The 24391-nt window shown below is 38.2% G+C and overlaps 1 protein-coding gene across 3 annotated transcripts in view; it reads left to right on the forward strand.

The window, feature by feature from the left end:
* Positions 1–24391, forward strand: part of TRIO (trio Rho guanine nucleotide exchange factor) — a 249121-nt gene that overhangs the window by 216444 nt on the left and 8286 nt on the right. For 2 of the 3 annotated variants that reach the window (XM_083821946.1, XM_083821947.1), the window contains exons 37-51: positions 3911–4006; positions 6125–6273; positions 7031–7097; positions 10067–10170; positions 10519–10588; positions 12458–12547; positions 13151–13243; positions 13844–13894; positions 14124–14201; positions 15085–15276; positions 16257–16434; positions 17294–18063; positions 22183–22430; positions 23242–23380; positions 23745–23772. In XM_083821946.1, the coding sequence (XP_083678072.1) occupies positions 3911–4006; positions 6125–6273; positions 7031–7097; positions 10067–10170; positions 10519–10588; positions 12458–12547; positions 13151–13243; positions 13844–13894; positions 14124–14201; positions 15085–15276; positions 16257–16434; positions 17294–18063; positions 22183–22430; positions 23242–23380; positions 23745–23772 (2353 nt within the window). Of the gene's footprint in view, positions 1–3910; positions 4007–6124; positions 6274–7030; positions 7098–10066; positions 10171–10518; positions 10589–12457; positions 12548–13150; positions 13244–13843; positions 13895–14123; positions 14202–15084; positions 15277–16256; positions 16435–17293; positions 18064–22182; positions 22431–23241; positions 23381–23744; positions 23773–24391 lie in introns of those variants that run through there. The other variant, XM_083821948.1, reaches the window with a different exon arrangement.

Raw genomic sequence — 24391 nt, forward strand, 5'->3', positions numbered from 1 at the left:
GGAAGCAGGGAAGGCTTCGCATGTTGAGACAACCTCTGCCAAACTCTTTCTTCTGTCTCCAGAAGTCTTTGTAGAGTATGTAATACATCTTTATGGTAGACAAAAATTATCAACATGCAACTTTAGACAATATTAAAAGGGTTTCCTGTGGAAAGTGTGTGAATGAACGGTATATTTTAAATGCAGAGTGCAACAATTTTTCTACTAGACCTTTCTATGTAGAAATGAGAAGCTTGATGTTTTTGCAAACCTATTTACATCTGGTTAACAGATGTCATATTTAGTGATTAGAATTTAATGGCTTTATAACCATACCTTTGGTACTCAAGTTAAAATATGTGCAAGTAAAGTTTATCTGGAGAAATGAACAGTTATATATTGGAAACCTTTTTAGATCATAGACTGTTCACTAAACCCTATTATTTTGGATAGCCTCATGTTTGGGGGAAAAAAAAAAAAAAACAATGTACATACCTTAACAGAAAGAGCTGTTGATGTTGACTTTAAGTTGTTTTTGTATAGTAGCATATTTTTATTATTTTTTATTTTTAAATGTGTGCTTTTACAGCTGTGTCACAAGGTTAATATCCGAGTAAGGGTAATAATCCAGCTGTTGGGCTTTTTTTGGTGTTTTTGTTTGTTTGTTTGTTTTTTAACAAACAAAAGCACATTTAAATTGAGGGTTAAAACTTCTGTTTTAGTAGATGAAATTCTGGGATATAGGTAGTAACTGTGTGAAGGAGTTCTTACATGCATACAACCAGTTTTTCTTAAATGTTATGAAGTTCATACATTTAGAGGGTTTATTTAAATTTTCAACATAGATTGAACGTTTAGGGGACAACTGTCAAGCCAGGAAATTAAGGTTTTTAGAATAGAAACAGTCTGGACTTGCACAGCAAATATTCACATTACAATTGTCTACCCATTTTGTTGTTTAAAATTTTTAACCGTTGTAATATAGTGTAAAGACTCTCGATGAATATTGTGAGTTTATCGTCACTATTTTGAGTGATGAAGATGTCATTGACGGCTTTGGCTGATCTCGTTGACTTTTTTTTTTTTCTTTTATCTGACCGCTTTCCAGTAGGGATCTCAATCATCCCTGAAGCTGTCATTTGTAGGATCAAACTGGCTGGCTTCCATGTTCTATGTGTATTTATTTCCTACATGTTTTCTGAATTGGAATATTATAATACACAAGTTGGGGTGAGGAGAATGTTAATATTTTGGGAAACAATCCTGAAACAAAACAGGCAAAAACAGGCATTTTAAAATCTTGCTGAACTTCAGACCTGAGAGAATATTTTAGGGCTAGAAAATAAAAATCTCTCTTTGAGGTTAAGGAATAGAATAAAAATAATGTTGGTGAAAATATATTAAAGCTCCTGCTGAGAAGCTGCCATATTTGCATGTCCCTTCAATGATACAAAAAGAAATTATAAGAAAGACATATAAAAATTTGTCCAGATAAAAGTGGCTTTTGCTTATTATTAGTTATTTTTACACAGCAAGAACAGTTATTTGAAGAGGCTTGTAACTTCATTCTAAAGAAACCTTCTTACAAGTTAGTTAAAATTTGGTACAGTTATATGCTGTGCCATAACTGTTCAAAATAAAACTGTTTCTTCTGAGGCACATTGTTTTGATGCAGTATCTGCATGGTGGGAAGCAAAGTCCCATCACGTAGCAGCCTTGAAGTTTGTGTGTGCCACCCTGAAGTCCACGCACTGAAACAGAACACCAATTTTCACTACCTAAAGCAAATGCTTTTTAGGTGCACAAAAGTGAGAAGCCAGAGCCATTTTACCCAGCAGAACTCAGTTGACTCTATTGACAGAGTCACTGATTAATAAAGGCTCACAAACAAATCCCCTGCCATCTGCCTTCTGGGTGGAGTCTTTCACATTCCTGCTATGGTCAGTGGTTTCTTGGGTTGCTCAGCTCCTCTGGATCCCGAGGAATGTCTCCTCCTTTTCATGACCTCAGAGGCTTGGCTTTGGTCTGCACCTCACTGCAAACATTTCTTCCTTTCTGTGGCTCCTGATCTACACTCATGCTGCAAACTCCCAGCTTTTCAGGGCTTGCCCTGCCCTGCCCAGCCTGCTGTGGGCTCCAGCAGCGTCTCACACCTGTACGTGCTCATTTGCTCCCTCCATCTTTCTTTGTTTTCTGGGCAAGGGCTGTGTTCTGCTCCCAGAGCACATATATCATCAGGAAGAAGGTCAACAGACAGACTTCATCTGTGCAGCCCAGCAGCTCCTTCTTTTTCGGATAATATACGATATAACCACACGAACTGGAAACCAAGCAGTTCTGAAGTTTTACCCACGGTCACACTTCATATACTCCCGCAGCACAACAGAGAGAAGGGACCTTGACCAGAATCTGATTACAATGCTGAGTGTTTTGTGAGGCTGAGCTGAGCTCCACATCCAAAGTGAAAAGCTGCATACCAGCACAGCTTTGGGAAAAAATTGTTTACAGATATCAGAAGCATACGATTGTCTAAAAGACACGCTAGCTGTGGTCTGCCTTAGTTTTTGGCGTGCATGCAAGTATCATCTGCTAGGCCATGCCGGTATGTCTAATATCACTACATAACAACCATTTTCTCCCCTAAGAGCTCACCTGCACAGTATGCATTCTTCTGTTTGGTAGAATCATTGCACACTTCATGGATTTGCATTTGATGGCAGTTTACAAGTTGTTTGCGTTTAATTTTTGGATAAGCAGTATTAAAGTTTCAAGATCAGTTATACTAATATGAAACTAATTATTTTTGCTTTTTGTTTTCTCTTTGTAAACTCTGACGCAGCATTATGTTGACTTGTGTTCTGTCTCTGCTTTGGCTCAGTTCCCCTATCTTTCCATTTAAAGTTGTCCATGTTTCCTTTGCTTACCCAACCCCTCTTTTCCTTTCCGAATAAGGCGAATACAAGGCAAACTACCCCAAATCTGTACGTTGCTTTTTGTATTGACTTAAGGAGAGCCTTGTCCCACCCATACTTGATTTGAGCAGAACCTCCTGTGTTAAGTCATTATACATGCCATTTCTTTGTTCAATTTGTTGGAAACATTTGCAGGACAGCTTACCCTGTGCTACGTGATGTTCACCATGCTGTTCGTAATATGAAATAAGCTTCATATTACACCCTGTTTCCACTTTCCGGTTATTTAATGATGAATGTAATGTGCAAACAACTCTGTTTGCAAATTACTGAGACTGAGTTTAATGGCCCTCTCCCAGAATCCTTTACTGTGAACACCTTTTGCCTTCAGTTGTATCTATAAACTGGCATTTTATAGCTTGTGAGGCCAGAGATCTTCTGTACTCTACACATACCATTGGGGAAAATGGATGGCACAAGGAATGGTGAGCTCAATTTCCCCTCTAAATCTGGGCAATGTATTCCAGCTCTTTTAGAAAAATAGATGCCCCTGAGTTACTGGTGTGTTTTTTTTCTTAGTTTAATTGGTGTTTCGTCTTATATTTCAAGCCCTCTTGGTTCTTGTTAGTTTTCTGCAGCTGTCATTTTGTTTAACCAGCAATAAAATGTTAACTGTTTGTTGTTCACTGGGGCAGCTCAGGTGATTTTTTATAGCCGTTTGTCAGGCATAATTAGCAAGATGAAGGATATTTCCTTGACTTCTACTGCATGTAGGAACAGGAATTTTTATCCCAGTAATTATAACGAAAGGCATGAAGTATTTTGACGTTTAACTTCTGTGGGGTTTACCTAAAATTTCCAATTCCAGTTGCCTAAGTTGGGATGATTTTAGTGTTATGTTACACTGACAGTTATTGTTGGGTACTTTTGTCTGACAGAGAGGTGAAGGAAGTCTCTTGGTTCTTGGAGCAAGTGCCAAGCTAACTCTGGGATTCTCCTTCCTTTATGTCATTGCACAGACATCTTCTCGATTATTGGTGCGGCCTACCAGCTCCGAGACACCCAGTGCTGCAGAGCTAGTCAGTGCAATTGAAGAGCTCGTCAAAAGCAAAATGGTGAGGCTGATTGATAGATGTGCGTTTTTTTTTAATTGTCTTTAAGTCCCAATTTGCTATTCAGAGAAAAACTCCATGCCCATCCTGAACATGCACCTTGTACTTGTAAAATGTAATGCATATTTCAAAAGTCACTTTCTGGGTTGGTGTATGGGTCACTTTGTACACCCTTTTCTGTGAAAGCAGTTAAAAAATAGGTGAGTGGCTTTGTAGAGAGGTAAAAAACAATAAATATGAGGAGGAAGAGAACAAAGAAAATGTATGTCTTAGCAAAAAATAGAATAAAAATGTCCTATTAGAAAAATGAATGCTAATACCCAGAGTTACCCTGATTTGCCTGATAGACCTTTATTAGAAGAATACTTGAAACTAAATTTACAGTGGATCTTGCAGAGTAAAACAAAAATAACCCTCAAACAGAAATGTTTATGCTGTCTAGTTGCTCTTTAGATAACAAGATAATGAAGAAATACCTAAAAGAGTAAGGGAGGATTGCTTTGTATGTTATCGGCTCGTTCTTTGCTTTGCAATGTTTGCTAACAAATTAAGTAGTAGCAATTTGTGTCAGCTTTTTAAAGTTAGTGTTTTCAAGTTTGTGTGTCCCTGAGATGCTTACTGACAGGGAATGGGTTATAGAGATGGTTCCAGAAAGTTCTTCCTTCATACTCAAAATCCAACTGGACAGTCCAGGAAAACATGCTCTAGCCTACCATATTTGAGCAAGGGTGCTGGACTAGATGGTCCTCTCCGACCTCGCAAATTCTGTGATTCCATTGATACCTTTAAGTCTGCCTTTTGCAACATACAGAAGACCGCTTTGGACTTAGTAGAAGTGCCACTGTGAAAACTCTACAGAGGACTGCAGCTTGGCAAGCCCATATTACCAGAGGTTGATATTTCCTGGTGTTTGTTTTTTTTTTCTCATTTTAAGCAGCTTTGAATTTCAGAATGAGATCTTTGAATTTCCATTTACTCATTCATTCAAAAAGACTTAACACTTCACTTATGTTGCTGCATGAAATAACTTCTGCACTTTTTTGGAGTATTAACGTTAATTTTTACTTCTGTTGCACCAGAAGGGTGAATAAGAAGTAATCTATGGGAAAATTCAAAGCAGGCTTTTGTAAATGGAAAGTTTGGTTGTTCAGGTGTCTTTCGGGCAACCTAGCAGTGGATATAGATTAATGATCCATGCATGTAGTCCCTGTTGGAGATGTTCTCATTTCACATTTTTAGCCAAGGGTCAGCTTCTCCTGTTTTTTGGGCCAGTCTTATCATTATGGGCTTTTTACTATTTGTAAGGAAACAAAAAAAAAAGACTGCAGTTGAACCCCACCCTGGTGAAGTAAACGTGTCTTGTGTTAAAGACTGTATCGCATGCAAGGAAAATGTGACACACAACTATAGCTTGATCCAAGTTCATAGGCTTAAATTAAAGAAGTCCAATAAATACATCATAGAAATTTGTTCATATTATTTCTCCCATGGCTTCTCCATCTCTTATACAAACAGTAAGACTGAGGAGTTCATGCATGGGAGACAGTGTATGGCAGAAGAGACTGCTTCTTTCCTAGGATTTGACCTGTTATGAAGCTCAAAAGCAGCATTGGCAGTGTAGAAGTCATTATTTTGGCTGGCTATATAAAATGTTTGACAAAGAATACCCCCATCTGTTGTGATTTAAAAAACTGAACATCCAAAGAATCCCATTCTATTTATTATGAAAAGTATCTTGCATATGAGAGAACTAAAGTATAACAAGTATGTTTTAACCTCTAGCAATAAGCACACATACACGTGTCAAACATGATCATGACACGTGATCAAACAAGTTGAACTCCATTCTTTTACTGTGAAGGACAGACTGATGTGTTTAAGATGTGCTTCTAGGAGGTTAGATTATCTGTCCTGGAAAACTAAGTTGTTGATTGGTTTTCTAGAAGCTTGAGATGTCCTTTGTCCTATATCCTATTTCCTATGTCCTATTTGAGATGTCCTATATTGATACATTGCAGTAATTGATCTTTCACAGGTTCCATATACAGCTGTACATAAATGTATATTGTGAATAAAGAGGAAATAAACCACTGTTGCTTTCTTTCTTGAATGCCTTCTCAGGCCCTGGAAGACCGTCCAAGTTCATTATTGGTAGATCAAGGTGACAGCAGCAGTCCGTCCTTCAACCCCTCAGATAACTCTCTTCTCTCCTCCTCATCACCCATAGATGAGATGGAAGAAAGGAAATCCAGCTCCTTAAAAAGACGACAGTAAGACCTCATTTTCGCTCTATTCTTGTTAATGTTTTAAAGAGAGAAGTGGAGTGTTTAAAGAATGTTCCTTTTGAGCTGGCAGCAGAAACTGTTAATCTGGAAGTTAACCTAACTCACGTTAGGTGTCAAGCATGCACTCACATTATGCAAAGAAAAAACTTGTCTCAAACATTAGTCCCGGTATAAATTTCCTGTGAATTTTAATTTCAGTCACATCTGTGTTTGACTTTTAGAACATCAGTGTCAGTTATGCAGAACGATACTGATCTTTGAATATTCAGAGGTCTGTTAGGCTTCAAAAAACTGGTCATTCCCCTTGTTCTGTTCCCCCACACCATTCCTCCAAGGACTCTGAATTTCTTTTGTTAGTAGTAAACTGTTACCATGGTGGAACAAAAACATTCCTGGTTTCAAAAATTATTTAAATATGTGGCAAGAAATAACTCTTAGTTCATGTGCTTAAGAGTCTCCAGACCAGAGATGTAGTAGCATTTTATTTTAAACAATAGTTAAATGTTTAACTTTAATGACACATGTAGGAAAACATCTGACTTTTGATAAACAGAAGCAAGCCTGCTCCAGTTCCAAAGTCAAAGAATCATCTTGCTTAGAACGAATGTGCATTAATTCTTCCTTTTCAGCTCTGCTTATCAAGAATATGTGACTGCAAATGTGTAAAAGGTTGTATGTCATGAATCCTCTTTTAGAATGTTTTCTTTAACGAAACGTGTTCACCATTTTCTTTCCCTTGTAGCTACGTCTTGCAGGAATTGGTGGAGACAGAGCGAGATTATGTACGAGATCTGGGCTACGTAGTTGAGGTATGTTTTTTCTTTTTTTTTTTTTTTAATGTGGTACCAATCAACTGTATTGCTTAAACCTCAATTTTTATTTTTTCAAATCAAAGCACAGGAAGAAACTGAACATCTGAATGTTTGCATTAAGAATTTTCCCTCCTGCAGGTTTTTAATATATTAGAAATACCACATCAGGTTTCATTCCTTCTTTCTTCCTATTATTGTGTGCTTCTTACTGTTCTTTTGAAGACCGTAGTTCTTTCTGCATTTTGAAGATTGCTACCTCTGGTGTAATTGTATCTTAGACTACATGATTTTATTTTTAGCCCAGCTGAATTCAAAAAAGCCTTGTAGCTGAGCAGGTAGAACAACTATACTGGATTTGGAAGACTTACTCCCTTTCCTGGTGCTAGGCTTCTCTTAGACTTCCTAGTTTCCCCTTCTGTGAAAGGAAATAAGACTTAATGAAGATGTGTGATTTTGAGCTACCAGTAAAATGCAAATGGAAGAGCAGAGAGAATGCATATAACAGTGAATTCAACAAGGTTCAGTTCTTAAACTCTGTTTTAATGGAGGGAAGAAAAAAAGAAAAGACAGGCACTAGATTTTCCTCTAGTGGAGCCAAAATTTGTTTCTAGCTCTGAATCCTCCTCCAGAAAAGCATCTGTTTCTGCCAGACTATGGGAGAGCCTACAAATAGTAACCTCTGGGGCAAGAGGCAGCCTTTTGAGAACATTCCCATTGAATGTTGTCATTCATGAATGTCATTTTCATCAGGATCTTGTTATGTTCCTGTCCAAGTGCCTCAAATTATTTTTTATCTGATTAACAAGTTTTGTAAGACTGATATTTAAACATCATCCATCCATCATGTTATCCAGTGCAAGTCTTATGGACTATGGAGCTAGCAAAAAGACTTACAGAGCTTTCACCATCAATAGTTGAAGAAATTATTTTTGATAGCTAAGATAGCTAAACTGAATTTTTTTTGTTTGCTTTCCCTGTCGTTCTATGTGGCTTTTTTTTTTTGACATACAGTTACAAAATGAGTAGACTTTTCTAATCTGCATGTTTAATATTCTTAAGAGCTTATTTGTGCATGTAGGAGGACCTTAAATATCCATGAATCCACAAGCATCTTCCATTTTCCTTTTGTTACTGTTTGGTTGCTACATCCATTTGTTAAGAATTAATTTAGGCCCTAAACCCATTAACGCTTCAGTAGGTGTGCAACTTCTCTCAGGTAAGGTTAGTGACGCTACTCAAGTGAGTAGTGTTGTGTATGTTGCTGTACTTATGGCAGTAGGTCTTAAACTGTAAGTGATTTCAGGCAAGACCTTCTTTTAATACAGTTAAATGGCACCTTAGGTATTGATGCTCACATCTGAAGAAGAGAAAAATGTTCTCAGAAAATGAAAAATAGGGCAAACTTGATCTTAAAAAGGACACTGTATGATACTGCCACCAGTTTGAAAAAAAATTTACTGCGTACTTGTACTTAAGCACCACATTTGACCAGCTTAAATTAATTTGCAGAAAGATTTAAGACTGCTGTTTATCTGTATTGGTGTCTTACATTTTTTTTCCCCTGGATCTACACAATTCCAAAAGAAAGCTGCTTAGCAGGGCTGTAGCTAGATCAGAGGCAACTCCCTGTATGTATGAGGTCTGTGCTGAATCAGTTCCAAACACTGCAGGCTTTGTGTGTTGAACATTTGTGCTGGATTAATACTTTATACACGAGATAAAATGCTTGTGCATATAAAATGTCTTTATGTTGTGCATGAAGGTTACTGGTACAGAAAGTCTTAAGTAATCTGAAATTAATCCTTCTCCTCTCTCATCAGAGTGTCTTTTATTTTTCATGTGATTTATTGAGAAAGGACAGGAAATGATTTTAGAAAACAGCTTGATGTTATTCCGATGGTGAATTTTGTATCAATATTGAAAACCAAAATTTTACCAGTATGCAGATGAAGGTCAATTCATATATATTTATTCACTTCGTCCACACAAGCAGTTAAAAAGATGTTTGGTGATATTTTTTTTTAATAAGCAGGTATAACGAATGTATGCTATTCCCACTATTGTGATAGTAGTCATACACTATTTAAAGGGAGCATTAGAAAGCTATGAACAGGTATTATTTTCATAACTAACAAAAAAAATCCTAGTGAAAACATTAGACATCAAAACATAAACTTGGCAAACTAAAAAAAAATACCTGGCTAATTAGGAATAGAAGTCTTAGAAAAAGTAGAAGGAGGAGACTTGAATGAATATTAAGAAATTTTAAAAAGCCAATGGGATTGCACAGTGAGACAAGTCTATGTAGATCAGAAAATAGAAGGCAGGACTACTGGAAATGGTAAATGGAACTGTCTTGCAGGCAGAATGCTTGCTAGTAGAATCGATGTTCAATTGTTTGGTGTTCAGTTTGCTCATACCACAAATTTTAGTCCATGTAATGCAGTCCTATGTGCAGTGCAGTTGCTTTCTTTTTCCATAGATCTTAGTATAGGGTAAGTTTGGATAACTGAAATAAGAAGCACTGAGAAAAGGAGCACAGAAGCTTGTTCAGTGGCTCTGACTCATACTTGGTAACAGCCCTACCTTGGGTAAAGCATTGCACGTGGTTCAGATGAATAGGGGTTGAGCTGCTGAAGTTTCCAATATGCTTTGAGCCTGTTCACACAGTCTAAATTAGCTAAGGTGAATTAATCTTTCCAGCACTCTGGGCACTGTTGCACAAACAACCTCAAACTAATTCATAATGTTTGTAGCCATGCTTTATGTGTTATAAGTTATGTTATATAGAGCATTATAACTTGTAAGTCATGTTATAGAGCGGGTTTTTTTGGTTTGTTTGGATTTGTGTCCTAAGCAAGTTGTTGTCTTGGGCAATTTGGAAGGCATCTGGGGAAAGGGAGATGAGAAGGCAATTCTCACTTTAAGTTGGAATACTCACAGTGAGTTTCCTTGGATTGTTGCAGGGTTACATGGCACTTATGAAGGAAGATGGAGTTCCTGATGACATGAAAGGCAAAGACAAGATTGTATTTGGAAATATTCATCAGATTTATGACTGGCACAGAGAGTACGTATATCTTTAACTTTAAAGCCACCTGCTGAGCAATTCTACCTAGAAAATACTAGTTTGGCAACCTCAAGCACTCAGACTGAGTAGGAGAAAAGTTTCTCTCAATATGCAAAAGAAAAATTTATTAACGAACATCAGTATTTTTCCATCTTGGCATATGTGTCCCTTTGGAATATGTATTAAAATACTACACTGTTAATATTGTCATTTTAGAAATAGGTTAATACCCAAAGCTGTTGACAGGGGATGCAAAGTATGTGTTGTAATAAGACTAGGTTGCCTTGCAATCACCTGTTGCCATAGTATGTGCTATCAGAAGAAAATACTTACTGTGTTTATGTGCAGCTTCTTTTTAGGAGAATTGGAGAAGTGCCTTGAAGATCCAGAAAAGCTGGGATCCCTGTTTGTTAAGCATGTAAGTGAAGTGTTTTCTTTGGCCAACCCCTATTGTTGCTGCTGACTAATGTGTGTATTAAGGATTTATCTATGGTATAACATGGTTAAGAAAGTTAATGTTAATAAAAAATGTTTCTTACTGCAAGAGAAAGAGGGAGAGAGAGGTTATAAGAAGCGCGTAAGTAAACTAGTAAGAATCTCACTAGTGATTGAGATTCCTCCCTCTTCACCTGGGGAGGAAATCATGAGTGCCAGGCATTCGTGATGTTTAATCCTAGTCCAACACAGAACCCTTTATAATTTTATGCAAGTCCCTTTTTTTCCCCGCTTTTCATCTGCTTACTAAAAGGAATAGCCATGTGATACTTCTAGATATGGTAATGCTTTGGAAGGAAATAATATAAACTAGTTATCTAGAAACTAGATATCAAACTTCAGGTGCTACTAATGATGCTCCTACCCTCTTTTGGGGGATGTCTTTTTGTGTAGAAGAACAACTTAGCATCTATTTGGGATGAGGTCTCAAGGTACTCCAAATCACACCAGGTAGCAGAAGGGAAACTTGCCTGCTAAATGTGACTGCACAAGTGTGCAAAGACTGAGGACAGACTGGATTTAAGCACGTTTAGTGGGCTTCGGATTTTCTTTGTGGACTGTTTGAAGTCAATACCAAGGTAGCAAAAGAGGACGGAACCAAGCATTAATGGAACAGTAACACTGGAAGTCAGGCCTAGTTCCTGAACTAATGATGAGGAGTGAGCTGTTTCATTTCTTGAGGGATCACAAAAAAAAAAAAAAAAAAAGTCATAGGGAGAGGGAAGAATCCTGACACTAGTAAGATGGGAAATTTGAAGGGAGTAACTTTTCCTGTTTCTGATTGCTGTTTTACTTTCTCCTGGTATGTTTGTAACTGAATTGTTTTTGAAAAGCACCCTTACTACTGCAGATGGAAGAGCAAGCTATGATCCTATTACAACATACTCTGGCGAAACTCTGACTATTAGCTAGAACTTCCTAGAAATAGAAAATTCTATTTCTGCTCTTAATCTATGTCCTGTGTCCTTTTCAAGCTCTGTCTTATTTCTTCTTTTTTTACTTTCCATTTGTCTTCACTGGTCATTGCTCTATAATTTTCTGACTAGCAAAGCATCAATAGCAAACTAGTCCTGGTAAAATAAGGAAGATTTTGGAGTAGATAATAAACAAGTATTGTGTGTCTGTGTTTCTTAACCAGCATGGTGGTAACCAAGAATGAATCTTAAAGGTCAAAGTTATGCTCTCTCTATTTCTTTGTTGCCTCAGTCTTAAAAACACATGCAGACAAAATACAGAATCAGAGTTCAAAAATACTAGCACCACCATTTCCAGGCTACATCACCTACTCCCACACTCAAATTCCAATATGACATCTTCTACATAAAAGACAGATAGGTTTCTCTTAACTGCTCTGTACAGCTAAATAGGAGGGAGACATTATTATAATACATTAGAGTAATAATGAGATCATTAAAATAAAAAAAATCAAATAAAAAGACAATATTTCAGAGGCTCCCTACATTGTTCTTGGTGAAGAACATTGTTCCACTAAAAGAAACCATTTCTGTGGTTCTTTTTATTATGGGACTTGCTAAGCTATAATTTCTATACACCTGAGGCAATTTTTTTTACTTGTGTTTTCTTTCTAAAATCATTATGATATACCCAGATAAATTTGGTTTCAGATCTGTAGCTTCTGCATATGTAGCTGCTTCTTTTCATCAAAAGGACCTTTTTATGCTTATACATTGGAACAGTTGTACTTCTCAAAATTATACTCTATTTCAGTCTGGCATGCTTTTTCCTGATGATAACATTGATAACATATTATTTTGTATCTTTGTTCTTCTAGGAGAGAAGGTTGCACATGTACATAGTTTACTGTCAAAACAAACCAAAGTCTGAGCACATTGTCTCAGAATACATTGATACATTTTTTGAGGTAAGTTCTTGAGGGAGGATATATGCAAAGTGAACAGTGTGTACAAATCATAAGCATTATCAGATCTGTTGGTTAATAAAAAAAGGAAACACATTTGGTTGTTGTTATTATTCCTTTGAATTATAATTCTTGCCCATTTCTATTCTCACTTCCCAAGTCTGATACAGGCTCCTAAAGCCAGGTATTAACCTTATACCAGAAATTTAGTTTTCCTTTCTAAGATATTGATTAATCAGTAGTCTTATCCTTACTAGCCCTAGTCTTGGTGGTTAACAGTATATATAATATGAAGTGGTAATATTGGATGACCAAAGATCACTGTAGAAAAATGGCCAATATACAACCTGTGACTGAAAAATTACATCTCACTGAACAATCGTTAAAAAAAAAAAAAAAAAAAAAGATTCTGGGAGGAGAGAATACTTTGGAAATACTTTGGATACAGATAAGGGGAAGGACTCCATCTTTTGCTAATTGCAAATCAGATTCTGCTCTGACTTTTACCAGTTTTGTTTTGGTAGCCGTTAATAGTGATATATGCTGCTATGTTTCTTAGTATCAGAATATTTTAAGCCCCCCAAATGTTTGTTTTACATCCCTCAGGATCTAAAGCAACGCCTGGGCCACAGACTTCAGCTCACGGACTTGCTAATAAAACCTGTGCAGAGAATTATGAAATACCAGCTGTTACTAAAGGTAAAGTGAATGATTTAATGTATGTTTTAAATGATATGTTTTCTTTTTTAAATACTACTTATGCTCTTCCAATGTAGAATGATTACTTTCCTGAACATATTCAGGTAGTTGTAAAAATTGAAGTAAATAGCTTGGACTGTTTTTTCATTTGTTTGTTTTTTAATGTTAAAGACCAGATGAACTCAAGTCAGTGACATCGAAATGTTTAAAATTTGTACAAATATGATGCAATGATAAGAGGGATATCCCAACTCTTTTCATCTCTAAATGTGATATTAGTTACTGGGATTCCTCCCAGTTTTTCCATCTACATGTGCAACCATTTTAATGCCATGTAAATGTTTACTGAAGAGCAACTGTGTCTATCACAGGTGTCATTATGTTAGTACATGTTCTTGTATAATCTAAAACAAATAGTTAATAAATCTTAAAAAATATTAGGGGGAAGCCCCACAACAAGAAGCTTAAAAAAGAAGAAAAAAAGTGTGTGTGTTCTGTAGCGTTTCATCCTCTGACAGGATAGCAAGTACAGATTTTCTAAGATATCTCTGTGTGGTTTAACGAGCAAAGAATTTACATTATTGTTTTTTCCTTTTTCAGGACTTCCTCAAATATTCTAAAAAAGCTAACCTTGATACAACAGAACTAGAGGTACTTGAGACATTTTCTCTCAGTGATTTAAATGCTCTTAACTCTGAACTTATACTTGTTTTGACGAGTTATTTTCCTTTTCTTATCTTCTTGAGGATGTGCTTATGATAGGTGCTTACTTTTCACATTACTTTCTGTTCTAAATCAACCATAGCAAATGAAACTAAATTTCATCCTGCTAACTTGGTTTTGGAAAAATAAGCTTTGACTTTTTATTTGTCTTGAACAGAGAGCTGTAGAGGTCATGTGTATAGTACCAAAACGGTGTAATGACATGATGAATGTTGGCCGCCTGCAAGGATTTGATGTAAGTTGACTGGGATTTTTCAGTGGATTTTGCTTAGAGCTTCTGTCAGATGCTCTAGAAATTAACCATTAATATTGTGGGGGGAGTTGATGGGGATAAGGAGAGGTGGGGTGCTCCTTTGCCATATGGTTAGCTAGTGCAAAAAGTACTGAATGCAAAATTACGTTTTAGCCTTGCCAAGGACTTCATCTTAGAAAGCTTACCTCCTAAGTCAGTCACACTAGAGAAGTCTGTCTACAAAATCTAGGAAGTGCTTGTGTTATTACAGTTCACTTACTGACTAATGATTTCGAAATACTAAAGTCATCAGTTATTAGCAGATGAGCAGACCTCAGCAGTGTAGACGAAGGAGGAGTTTGCTACTGTCAGTAAAGTATCTGAGGCAACTGTAGCCCTTCTTGTTTTGGTAAGGCTAGAAGAAAGTTGGCTGTTGAAGCAGTATGCATCAGCCAGGTCGTAGTCATGTGTCCTACTTGCAAAGCTATTTGAAAAAAAAGAAAAAGCCCTTTCTGCTCTGCAGGTATGAACTTGAATTCTTCCCCTTTTCTATACTCTGGAAGACACTGGAAGTATATATGATTTACTGTGTGAGAAGTGGCAGGGAAGGAATATCTTAAGAATAGAGAGATGAGAGCCTTCCAATTTTACCAGTGTTACTAATAAACCTCCAACTGCAGTATGAATGTAAAGGGGGGGGGTGTTTTTTGAGAGAGGACACGAGTATCTTGTGTATTGTAGGATCAATGAATATATAATGGTCAGTGACACTGAGAAATTGGAAAATATACAAAAGTATTTTGGCATGAGCATCTGCTAAAAAAAGATTGATTGGGTTAAAATGAAGGGTTGCACTCACTATGTTTCCACTTGGTTCTGTTTGTAGGGTAAAATTGTAGCCCAGGGTAAGCTCCTGCTCCAGGACACATTCTTGGTTACAGACCAGGACACAGGTCTTCTGCCACGCTGCAAGGAGAGACGGGTCTTCCTGTTTGAGCAGATTGTCATTTTCAGTGAGCCGCTAGATAAAAAGAAAGGTTTCTCCATGCCCGGATTCTTGTTTAAAAACAGTATCAAGGTAACTGTTGTATGTGAATCTTAGCAGAGTTTGTGCAAGGGACACAAAGGTAACAGTTCCTAATTCAGTGCGGAGTCACTAATGGCCTCTAGAAGAGCAATCTGAAAGCACAGCAAGGTGTCAGTCAATGACCTCCTATTGGATTTATGCTCACTCTGATGATAGATGGGAATATTTGGATTCCAGCTCTCTGATGTTTCCCGTGTGAAGCACACCAAAGCAGGTGTTCCTGTACAAAACATTGTGTGTACACCGCATAACAAAGTCATTGCAAATAAGGAAAAGTGTTTAAGTATCCCTTCTGATGAGTTTCAGCTGCAATCAGTCCCAATGTGTAGGTAACAATTGCCACCTTCTTGGATGTGTCAGTTTTTCTGCAAGCAAAACTCCCACTTCAAACCTTCCCAGAAACAAAAGCTGTTGCTGGTATTGCTTACCAGCCCTCCTCATGAAGCATTTTGTGTGGACCCTGCTTCCTCTGATTTGCCTTGCTGCTCCGCGTACCAGCTGCACATCCCGTCCTGCACTGGCCAGGCAACCTGTTCCACGGTGTTGCTGTCTCTGCAGGAGAGGACTTCAGTGGGGCCATCAGTAGAGCTCCTGAGTGGGCTCAGCATTTCAAATAACACAAGGGAAGAGCAAGGGCTGATGGAGAACATTAAGCCATAGTGTCCATGTAGAGATAATAGGAGCGCAGTGCATCAGTCGGTACACAGCTATTGCGCTCTCTGGAGCAAAGGCTGCTGTAGAATGAGACTGTTGTTGATACTTTGCTTTTGCCAAAAATGACATATATTAATCCTTAGTGTGCCAAAAATGACATATATTAATCCTTAGTTTACTGTAATCCTTCATTTCATGGTATTACTGTACTGAGCAAAAAGATGGTCATCTTAGTTACATTTGAAGATTTGACTCTGAGCTATCAAGTAAGCAATTTCGCAAAAAATGCATGAAAGAAATTCTCTTTTTTTGTGAAGGTGAGTTGCCTTTCCCTGGAGGAAAATGTGGACAGCGATCCATGTAAATTTGCACTAACATCAAGAACGGGCGATGTCACGGAGACCTTTGTTTTGCATTCTGCCAGCCCAGCAGTCCGACAGCTGTGGATCCATGAAATAAACCAAATTTTGGAAAACCAGCGCAACTTTTTAAATGGTAAATGATTTGCTCTCTTTGAAAGTTCATAAATGAGTGACTTCTCTCTCATCTGTTGTTTCTTGGCTTTGAAATTGTTTGCAAGTTTCCTTTTTCCTGAGCTAATGCAGAACAGTTGGGGGGTTATGTGCCACGTTTTTGCTTCAGAACAGATGCTAGCATTTGTCATAAGAGTGGTAGTCTGAATTTACATGGTGTTCTCTCAGCGAAATTTTCCAAATGTTTTGTAGGAGTGAATTAAGACTGGTACCATCCGTTGATGTGGAGAGTTTGTGTACCCTGTTTAAGCAAATGCAAGCCTTTAAAGACTAAATGCAAGTGGAGTTTTAAGCATCCATTCAAAATGTGTTTTGCTTGTGTTATTTTGGTGGCCATTGTTGCCGCACCTTACTGTGGCAACAGCATTCAGATTCTGCAGGAGAACAGTAGGAGGTGGTGGTGTCTGCTGTGACACCAGAAGTTTCTTGCTATATTTCTGTATCCATCAGTTGTTGCCCCGATGTAGATTTTTTTTTTTAAGAGATGTAAAGTACAGAGAACAATGAGCTGAGAATTGGAATCACACTTGTTTTTTTCTCATCTTGGTTGCTGACTGACAATGTGATCTAGAGGAAAACAAGGAAAACATTTTTCCCTGGATTTAGCTTTTCTGTCTTTTCTTAAAGGTTTAATATAGCAGGTTGTGAAGGTGTAATATAGAAAAGCGACTTGAGGTCTGCAGTGTGACCAGCATTGCTAAGGGAATTCATCATATTTGAGCGGTGCTCCCCTTTTGCTACTAAATGTCTGTTTTAAGCTGTTCTTGTTCCCTGTCCTGCCCTCCTTTCTGTGATCACCTCCTCTCCTTTCCCCATTGCAGCCTTGACGTCCCCAATCGAGTACCAGAGGAACCACAGCAGCGGTGGAGGCGGCAGCGGAAGCAGCAGCAGTAACAGCAGCGGCCCCAGCAGCTCTAGTGGAATCCCCAGCTCCAGCCGTAGCCGGCCATCCCGGATCCCCCAGCCTGTCAGACACCATTCCCCAGTCCTGGTCTCCTCTGCAGCCTCGGCCCAAGCAGAGGCAGACAAGATGTCAGGTATGTCCATTCACAATCTCTCCCTGCCACACTACAACACCTCCCTAGAAACTGGCCTGAGCCAGCCAGACAGGCACCCTCCCAGTGCAGAACCGGACGGTCCTCAGAGAGAAGCTGAGCAGATTCCCAAGATGAAGGTTATTGAGAGTCCCAGGAAGACAGCGGGAAACATTTCTGGCTCAGCTGACGGAGCTCAGAAAGACTCACGTGGAAGCTCAGAGGAAAGTCGCTCAAGAAACAGCATAGGATCACTGACGCTGGGGAAGCCAAGGCCAGGAGCCATCTCGCCAATGAACTCTCCTCTCTCCACGACTTTCCCTTCTCCTTTTGGCAAAGAAACCTTTCCACCCAGCAGCCCCCTGCAGAAGGGCTCCTTTTGGAGCTCCATCCCAGCATCCCCTGCCAGCCGCCCTGGCTCCTTCACTTTCCCTGGGGACAATGACTCCCTCCAGCGGCAGGTTCACCGCCACTCTTCACACAGCAAGGACACAGACCGCATGAGCACATGCTCCTCGACCAGCGAGCAGTCAGTTCACTCCACCCAGAGTAATGGGGTAAGAGCGGAGCACCTCTGTCCTGCGAGCTCTTCTAAAACCTTCCCATGCTCCCTTTCTGTGCGTTACCATCACTCTCCGTACTAACTTCTGGCTCTCCAGTGCTGTACTGCTCTGAAATAATCAACTGTTCCAGTGTCTTCTGCACATTAAAAAACAAAATTATCTACCTTTTGTGTATGTATACATAAAAACATAGACAGTGATATGTATACAGACACACAAACACTGCTAACATTAGATGCAATTTCTGCCTCTGCTGAAAATATAGATCACTAGGCTGATACTAACTTGCTGTCCTTGCTTTTTCGTCTCTAATTTGAAGGCACATAATTAACATGCTGAAGCGTGGCAACCAGAGCACCTTGGGGTATGCAATGCAGCCAGCATTTAAATCTGACTTGGAGATTTTGGCAGATTGCCTTGGGGCTTTTTTCCCTGTCACGCCAAATCCGCCAGCACTGTCCTGTTGAGTTTTAACTTCGTTGAGATGTCTACGGTACAGTCCCTGGGCTGCTTGATTTTTATTTTGTATTTATTTCCGCCCCCCACCTCCTCCTTTCAGCCTTAGGTGATGTGCAGCATTCTCTTTAAATCCTTTGCCTGGTCAAGGAAGCTTCCTGCAGTCCACTCAAAATAGGCAAACAAAACCTAGCTAAAATAATCAACTGTTCTTCTACTACAATCAAAACAAATAATGGCTCCACTTTTCTCTTCTGCTTTATAAGAAGAACTGTTTTAGGGCATCTGGAGATTCAACCTTTTAGTATGTACTTGGTGTGTTTGTGCGGAAAGCTGGGGTATCAACAGAATCCACATTCTCTGTAATAAAATCTACCAGGAAATGCAACACAGCAATCACAGGGGCATGTGCAAATATAAGCAAAAATGTCAAGGCACTTGCCATGGATGTGGTAGGCAGGCTCTGGTGCCTTTTTTATTTCTAATAAAGGTGTGTTTGATTTTCTTCTCACTAAGTGTTGTGTTCACAAATGTTTGTTTTTCTACTCTCTCACAAATCGTATGCAGTACCAATTTTGCAAATCAACCTAACTTGCTGTACTTTTTAAAATGCATGCATTTCTTTATAGAACTGCTAAATATAACTAAACAGAGAGCTTTCTTGACTTCTTAGTTCTTGTACTTTTATAATAGCTTCAGAAGAACAAATTATGCTTTGCATGTATCATATTTTTATCCTGATCTTTCAACTTTTAATTTGGTTTAGCTCTGTCTTGTGTATATCTTCAGTCTAGCAAAATGTGATGATAATATAATAGCTGGGGTAATCGGACTTTCTCACAATTACTGCACAGCGTGTGAATCAAGACTTGCATAGTATTAATTGATATCATTATATTAAAAAAAGAGTGAGAGAAGGGGTGGCACTAAGTTTTCAAAACATTTGAATTTTGATACTATCAGCAAAGATACCTTTGCTTGTTTTTATCTTAGCGTAAAACGATGTCTGAATGTGCCTTCTGCTTCACAACTACATTGCGCTTGGTAATTAAGCTTCATAATGCTTACTTTATAGACCATATTTTAGCAGGATTTCACACTGCATTCAACAAGCTGGAGAAGATGGGTTGTGAAGGCATATTTTTATTTAACCATTTGCTTGTGTATATTTACATGCACGCATGGTTAAGGTTTCTTCACAAGCTTACCTATGCACGGAAGGATTACTCCTAACAAGAAAAAAAATGAGTTGTTCTTGCTAGCTTTTCAAGGCATATGCGAGCAATTTCTTAGATTTTGATTGTATATCCTCTGTAATCTAGTAATTGTAGACAGTGATGACCAGCAACACTTGCAGTAGAAAAAATACTCCTGTGCAAGAATAATTACTTCTTTGCAAGGCAAAGGAAGGGCTGTCTTTCTGTGGTGAGAATAAATTGTGATATAAGCATGTTCACAAGACAGAAAGTTACTTTGTACTTACCATACAATTATTTAATAGATTTATCTGTCCTTGTGAAAATAAGAAATATTCAGACTTTAAAGTGGTCCTTCTAGACTTAACTATTAAAAGAGATATATGCAAGCCAGTCCTGCATACGAATTCCACTGCATACTAAGAAACAGTATATTCAGAAGTAGTGTATGGGGCAAGGTTTGGGTATAGGTTGGTTTTACTGCTTCAGCCTTCCTCTCCTCTGCCCCATAGGTTTAACAGAAGGAATTAGTAAAAGCGACTTTCTCTGAATGGAGGTTTTTTTCATCTAGCTAGAAGAATCTATGAATTTGTAATCTTAGTTTAAACAGCGACTGAAAATAAGACTTCTGAATTTTTTAGGTTCTACTGTTTCCTGTTTGCCAGAAGTATGGAAGGGTCTTGCTAATACAAAAGACCATGTAGACAATCCTGTAAGCCAGACAAACTGTTCTTACCACTGGAAGTATAGCACCTGGAATTAAATGTAAATATCCTTTAATAGAGATACAGTCCAGGGGAGATGTTGCTCTCAGGTAGCATTTGCTTCATCATCCTAATAGAGAAAACAGGAAAGGAATTGGAAACCCAGGCACTGATGTGCTGAACATTGTAGGAATGAGTAATCAGAGTTCCCTTCTGAACGCCTTTGTTTCTCAGTCAGCCAGCACACCCACGAGGAAGCGCAGGCACCAAGAGATGGAGTGGCTTGTTCATGGCCATTAGCAGATCGGGTGAGAACATGGGTTGTGGGGCTCCCAGTGTACCATGCTCTCAACTGACCCTTGCTGCGTCTCCTCAACACCGAGGAGACAGATACTTGACAGTTTTGAGAAAAAAGGTGACACTATTTTAATCCTGTGTGCCAAGCTTTCTACGTGCTGCTTGCACATACGTGATGCTACCACATGGCTATGCTATATAAGCTGTAGTAGCATTCAGCTACAGCTGGGTACTGCTTTCCTTTTTCAGCTCAGTTACTGCCAGGCAATAGTGAGTCCTCACCGACAGCAAACTGAAAGAGTTTGAAGTAAGAACATAGAATCAGAAGGCAGGTGCACACACATACCTCATGGCATATTGTTAATGGGCCATCCACTTCGTTTATAACTTGTTTCAAGAAGGAAATCCCTTCTTTCAGGGGATAGGTTGCACAGTCTGATAATAGATTTCACACCTCTGTTTATTAAACCTAATATGAGAAATATTAAACCTAAATGAGAAATGTATATGGGCAAAAAGAGTCTAAATTTAGTAAGTTACCATGGATTCATGGCCAGGAGAAGGGCTTTTTGGTTTGAAAAGTAGTGTGACTGTTAATGTGCACCTGGTTAGCCATAATTAGCTCTCTGCAAACGCTCAGTGGGAAAACAAGCACAACATCCATGAACACTAGTTGAAAGTTTGTGATAAGCAGCTAACAACACACAGCTATCATAGTCACTAATCATTTAAACGTGAGATTTCCAGCTTGAGTGGGTCTATTCTGCCCAAGATATAAATAATCTGGTATTTCAGTAATTTACCTCATCCTATGCATTCAAAGGAACAAACCAGATCATACAGATTCAAACCAGGGAGAAGCCTTTAATTTTTAAGAGAGACACTATCAAAAAGCCTGCTTTGTTCTTATGTACCTTGTCACGATTTGTATGCAGACAGCTGGTGTCTGAGATCTGACAAATGGTGCTAGGAAAGACTAGTATGCGTTTTTCATTGTTAGAGTTTCCAGTGTTTATGAGGTGAAGTCTTGGTTTGTTATGCACCCAAAAGACTTAATGAAAAATTGTCATATGTGATGTAATGTGGCTTTGTCACCTGATAAAGACGTGAGGTTTAGTGTCAGAGCTTGAAAGGAAGACTAATTGAGATCCTTTAAAAAATGGAAGAAGTAAAATTAAGTGATCTTTACTAAAAATAAAAGGAATAAATTTCTGCACCTGCTATACGTAATGGTATTCAAAGATCAAACTAATTTACACAAGATAAATAGATACAAGCAGCTCTATAAGAGAAATCTGATTTCTTTTCTTTGACTACAGCTTAATCTATGTGTATTATGCAGGTCATGGTTGAAATGTAGCAGGCCAAGAGCAGCCTTTCTCCTTTATAAACTTTAAACTTGATTCTTTTTTTTTTTTTTTTTTTTGCCTCTTCTTTGTGCTTCTGGTTGACACTTGCAGAGTGAAAGTAGCAGCAGTAGCAATATCTCCACCATGCTGGTGACACACGATTACACGGCAGTGAAGGAGGATGAGATAAATGTCTACCAAGGAGAGGTCGTGCAGATTCTAGCCAGCAACCAACAGAACATGTTTTTGGTGTTCAGAGCCGCCACTGATCAGTGCCCCGCAGCCGAGGGCTGGATTCCCGGCTATGTCTTGGGGCATACCAGTGCAGTCATCATTGACAACCCTGATGGAACCATCAAGTGAGTGCCTGGGTGTGTGTAGAAAGGGGAGGAGGAAAAAAACCTTCCAATTCAGACAATTTGGACATTTAAACCGAAAGTTAAAGTTATCTCTGAGAAATAAATGAACATCAAACAGATTGAGTATATGTGAGGTTTCTTAGCAAAATTATAAAAAAAAAAAAAAGTGGTAAGAAAGAACCTAGAAGCATGTATTCTTTATCAAAAAGCTGTAGTAGTGCAATTTTCTGGGAAAAGAAGATTAATAATACCTCACTGAAGAGAAACAACAGTTACTAGCTTATTCAATAGGATGAGTTGCCAGGTTAGACATCTTTGTTTAGAACAACCATTATAATGTTTGCACCAAGTGAAATGAGATTTCAGAGTTCCTAGATTTCCACCTTGAGCCACAAACCTATTTGAAATGACTAGTGGTGCTAAAAAGATCTCTCTGAACTCTGCTGTGGTGGATCTAATATCATAACCGCATTCTTAGCAGTTTTATGTAAAGCTTTTATAGGCTGTATTTGAGATGGATTTTGTGCTGTTCAGTTTGATTGACAATTTGTATTTTCATATGGAAAGTTTACGATTGCAGCAAAGACTTCAAGAAATACTGAACTACAGACTCATCTTAATAGCTTGCTTACAGTTTTAACCAAAGATAGCATCTCGTATGGAATACTTAATGTATTTCATTTCAGTATGCTTTAATACAATGAAATAATGTTCTGGAATGCTTTTCCAATGTCATCTCAAGCTAGAGATTATAACACATAATTGAGAGTTTTAAAAGAAAATTTATAAAAGCTTACTGTTCCACACTCAGGAAGTCAACATCTTGGCACACAGCACTCCGTTTAAGGAAGAAATCTGAGAAAAAAGATAAAGACGGCAAAAGGGAAGGCAAGCTAGAAAATGGTTACCGCAAATCCAGAGAAGGACTTGCCAACAAGGTTTCTGTAAAGGTAAATGTTACAAAGATGTAGTAGTTTTCAAAAGGAGTTGTGTTGGAATTCCTTTAAAAGTTGCTTCTAGTTCTAGCTTCTGATAGAATTCTGATAGAATTTCACGTGGAAACAGCAGTGGTTCTAATGGACAGCGTTTATTAAATTTCAAAACAAGATGATAAGATTTTTGAACCTACAGGCATGATACTGAATATGGATACTGCAGAAAAAGTAGAGTGGTACAAAAAATCTGATATTCAAATGTTTATTGGACCTTTGTGGGTACAACTAACTTCTGCCCATCACTGTGCTTTATTTTCTATAATTCTTTACTTTATTATACACTTACGAGGACACTAATTCTTTGATTTCTCCTTTCCAGCTTCTCAACCCCAATTACATTTATGATGGTAAGTTGTTTTAATCTTTAAAAGTCACAGTAAATGTAACTTGATTAAAGCATGATTTATCTTGTTTGAACTTGCTTAACATGAATTACATCAGGAATTAGTGTTTTCTGTAAAATATATGTAGCCTCATTTTGGACAAGAGAGGCAGTTAGTGAAATGTCTTTTTTTTTTTAAGATGAAAGGAAGATGTTTTTGTTTACATGTCCAAAACAATGTAAAACACAAGGATCATATGATATGTTGCTCTGAAATACTTGTACTAATGCATCTCCACTGAGACTGTATGGAAGTTGGGCACTGTTGGATTTGCAAAATAAGAAGGTCAAGAGTTGGAGACCTCTGCTGCTTCATTTTTCGCCTTGTATCCTAGGGAATGTGCAGGGTCTCTACAGTGTAGAGGCTGATCAGGAGAAAAATAGTGGCACTCTGGAGTAAGAGCCAAACTTCTTGAGTTTCACCTGTAAGCAAAAAGGGAAAACACTACACTGCCTCAGTAGAGAAGGTGTTTTGTGTTCCCTTCTGCAAACATAGCTGGATATAAAGATATCCTTAAATTTTTTTTTTTTTACTTCTGTGTTTATTTAGCTGACTTGACCCAGAGTGTTTGGTTCACTGCGGT

The sequence above is a fragment of the Anser anser genome, assembly GCF_964211835.1.
Source record: "Anser anser genome assembly, chromosome: 2".
Taxonomy (NCBI): domain Eukaryota; kingdom Metazoa; phylum Chordata; class Aves; order Anseriformes; family Anatidae; genus Anser; species Anser anser.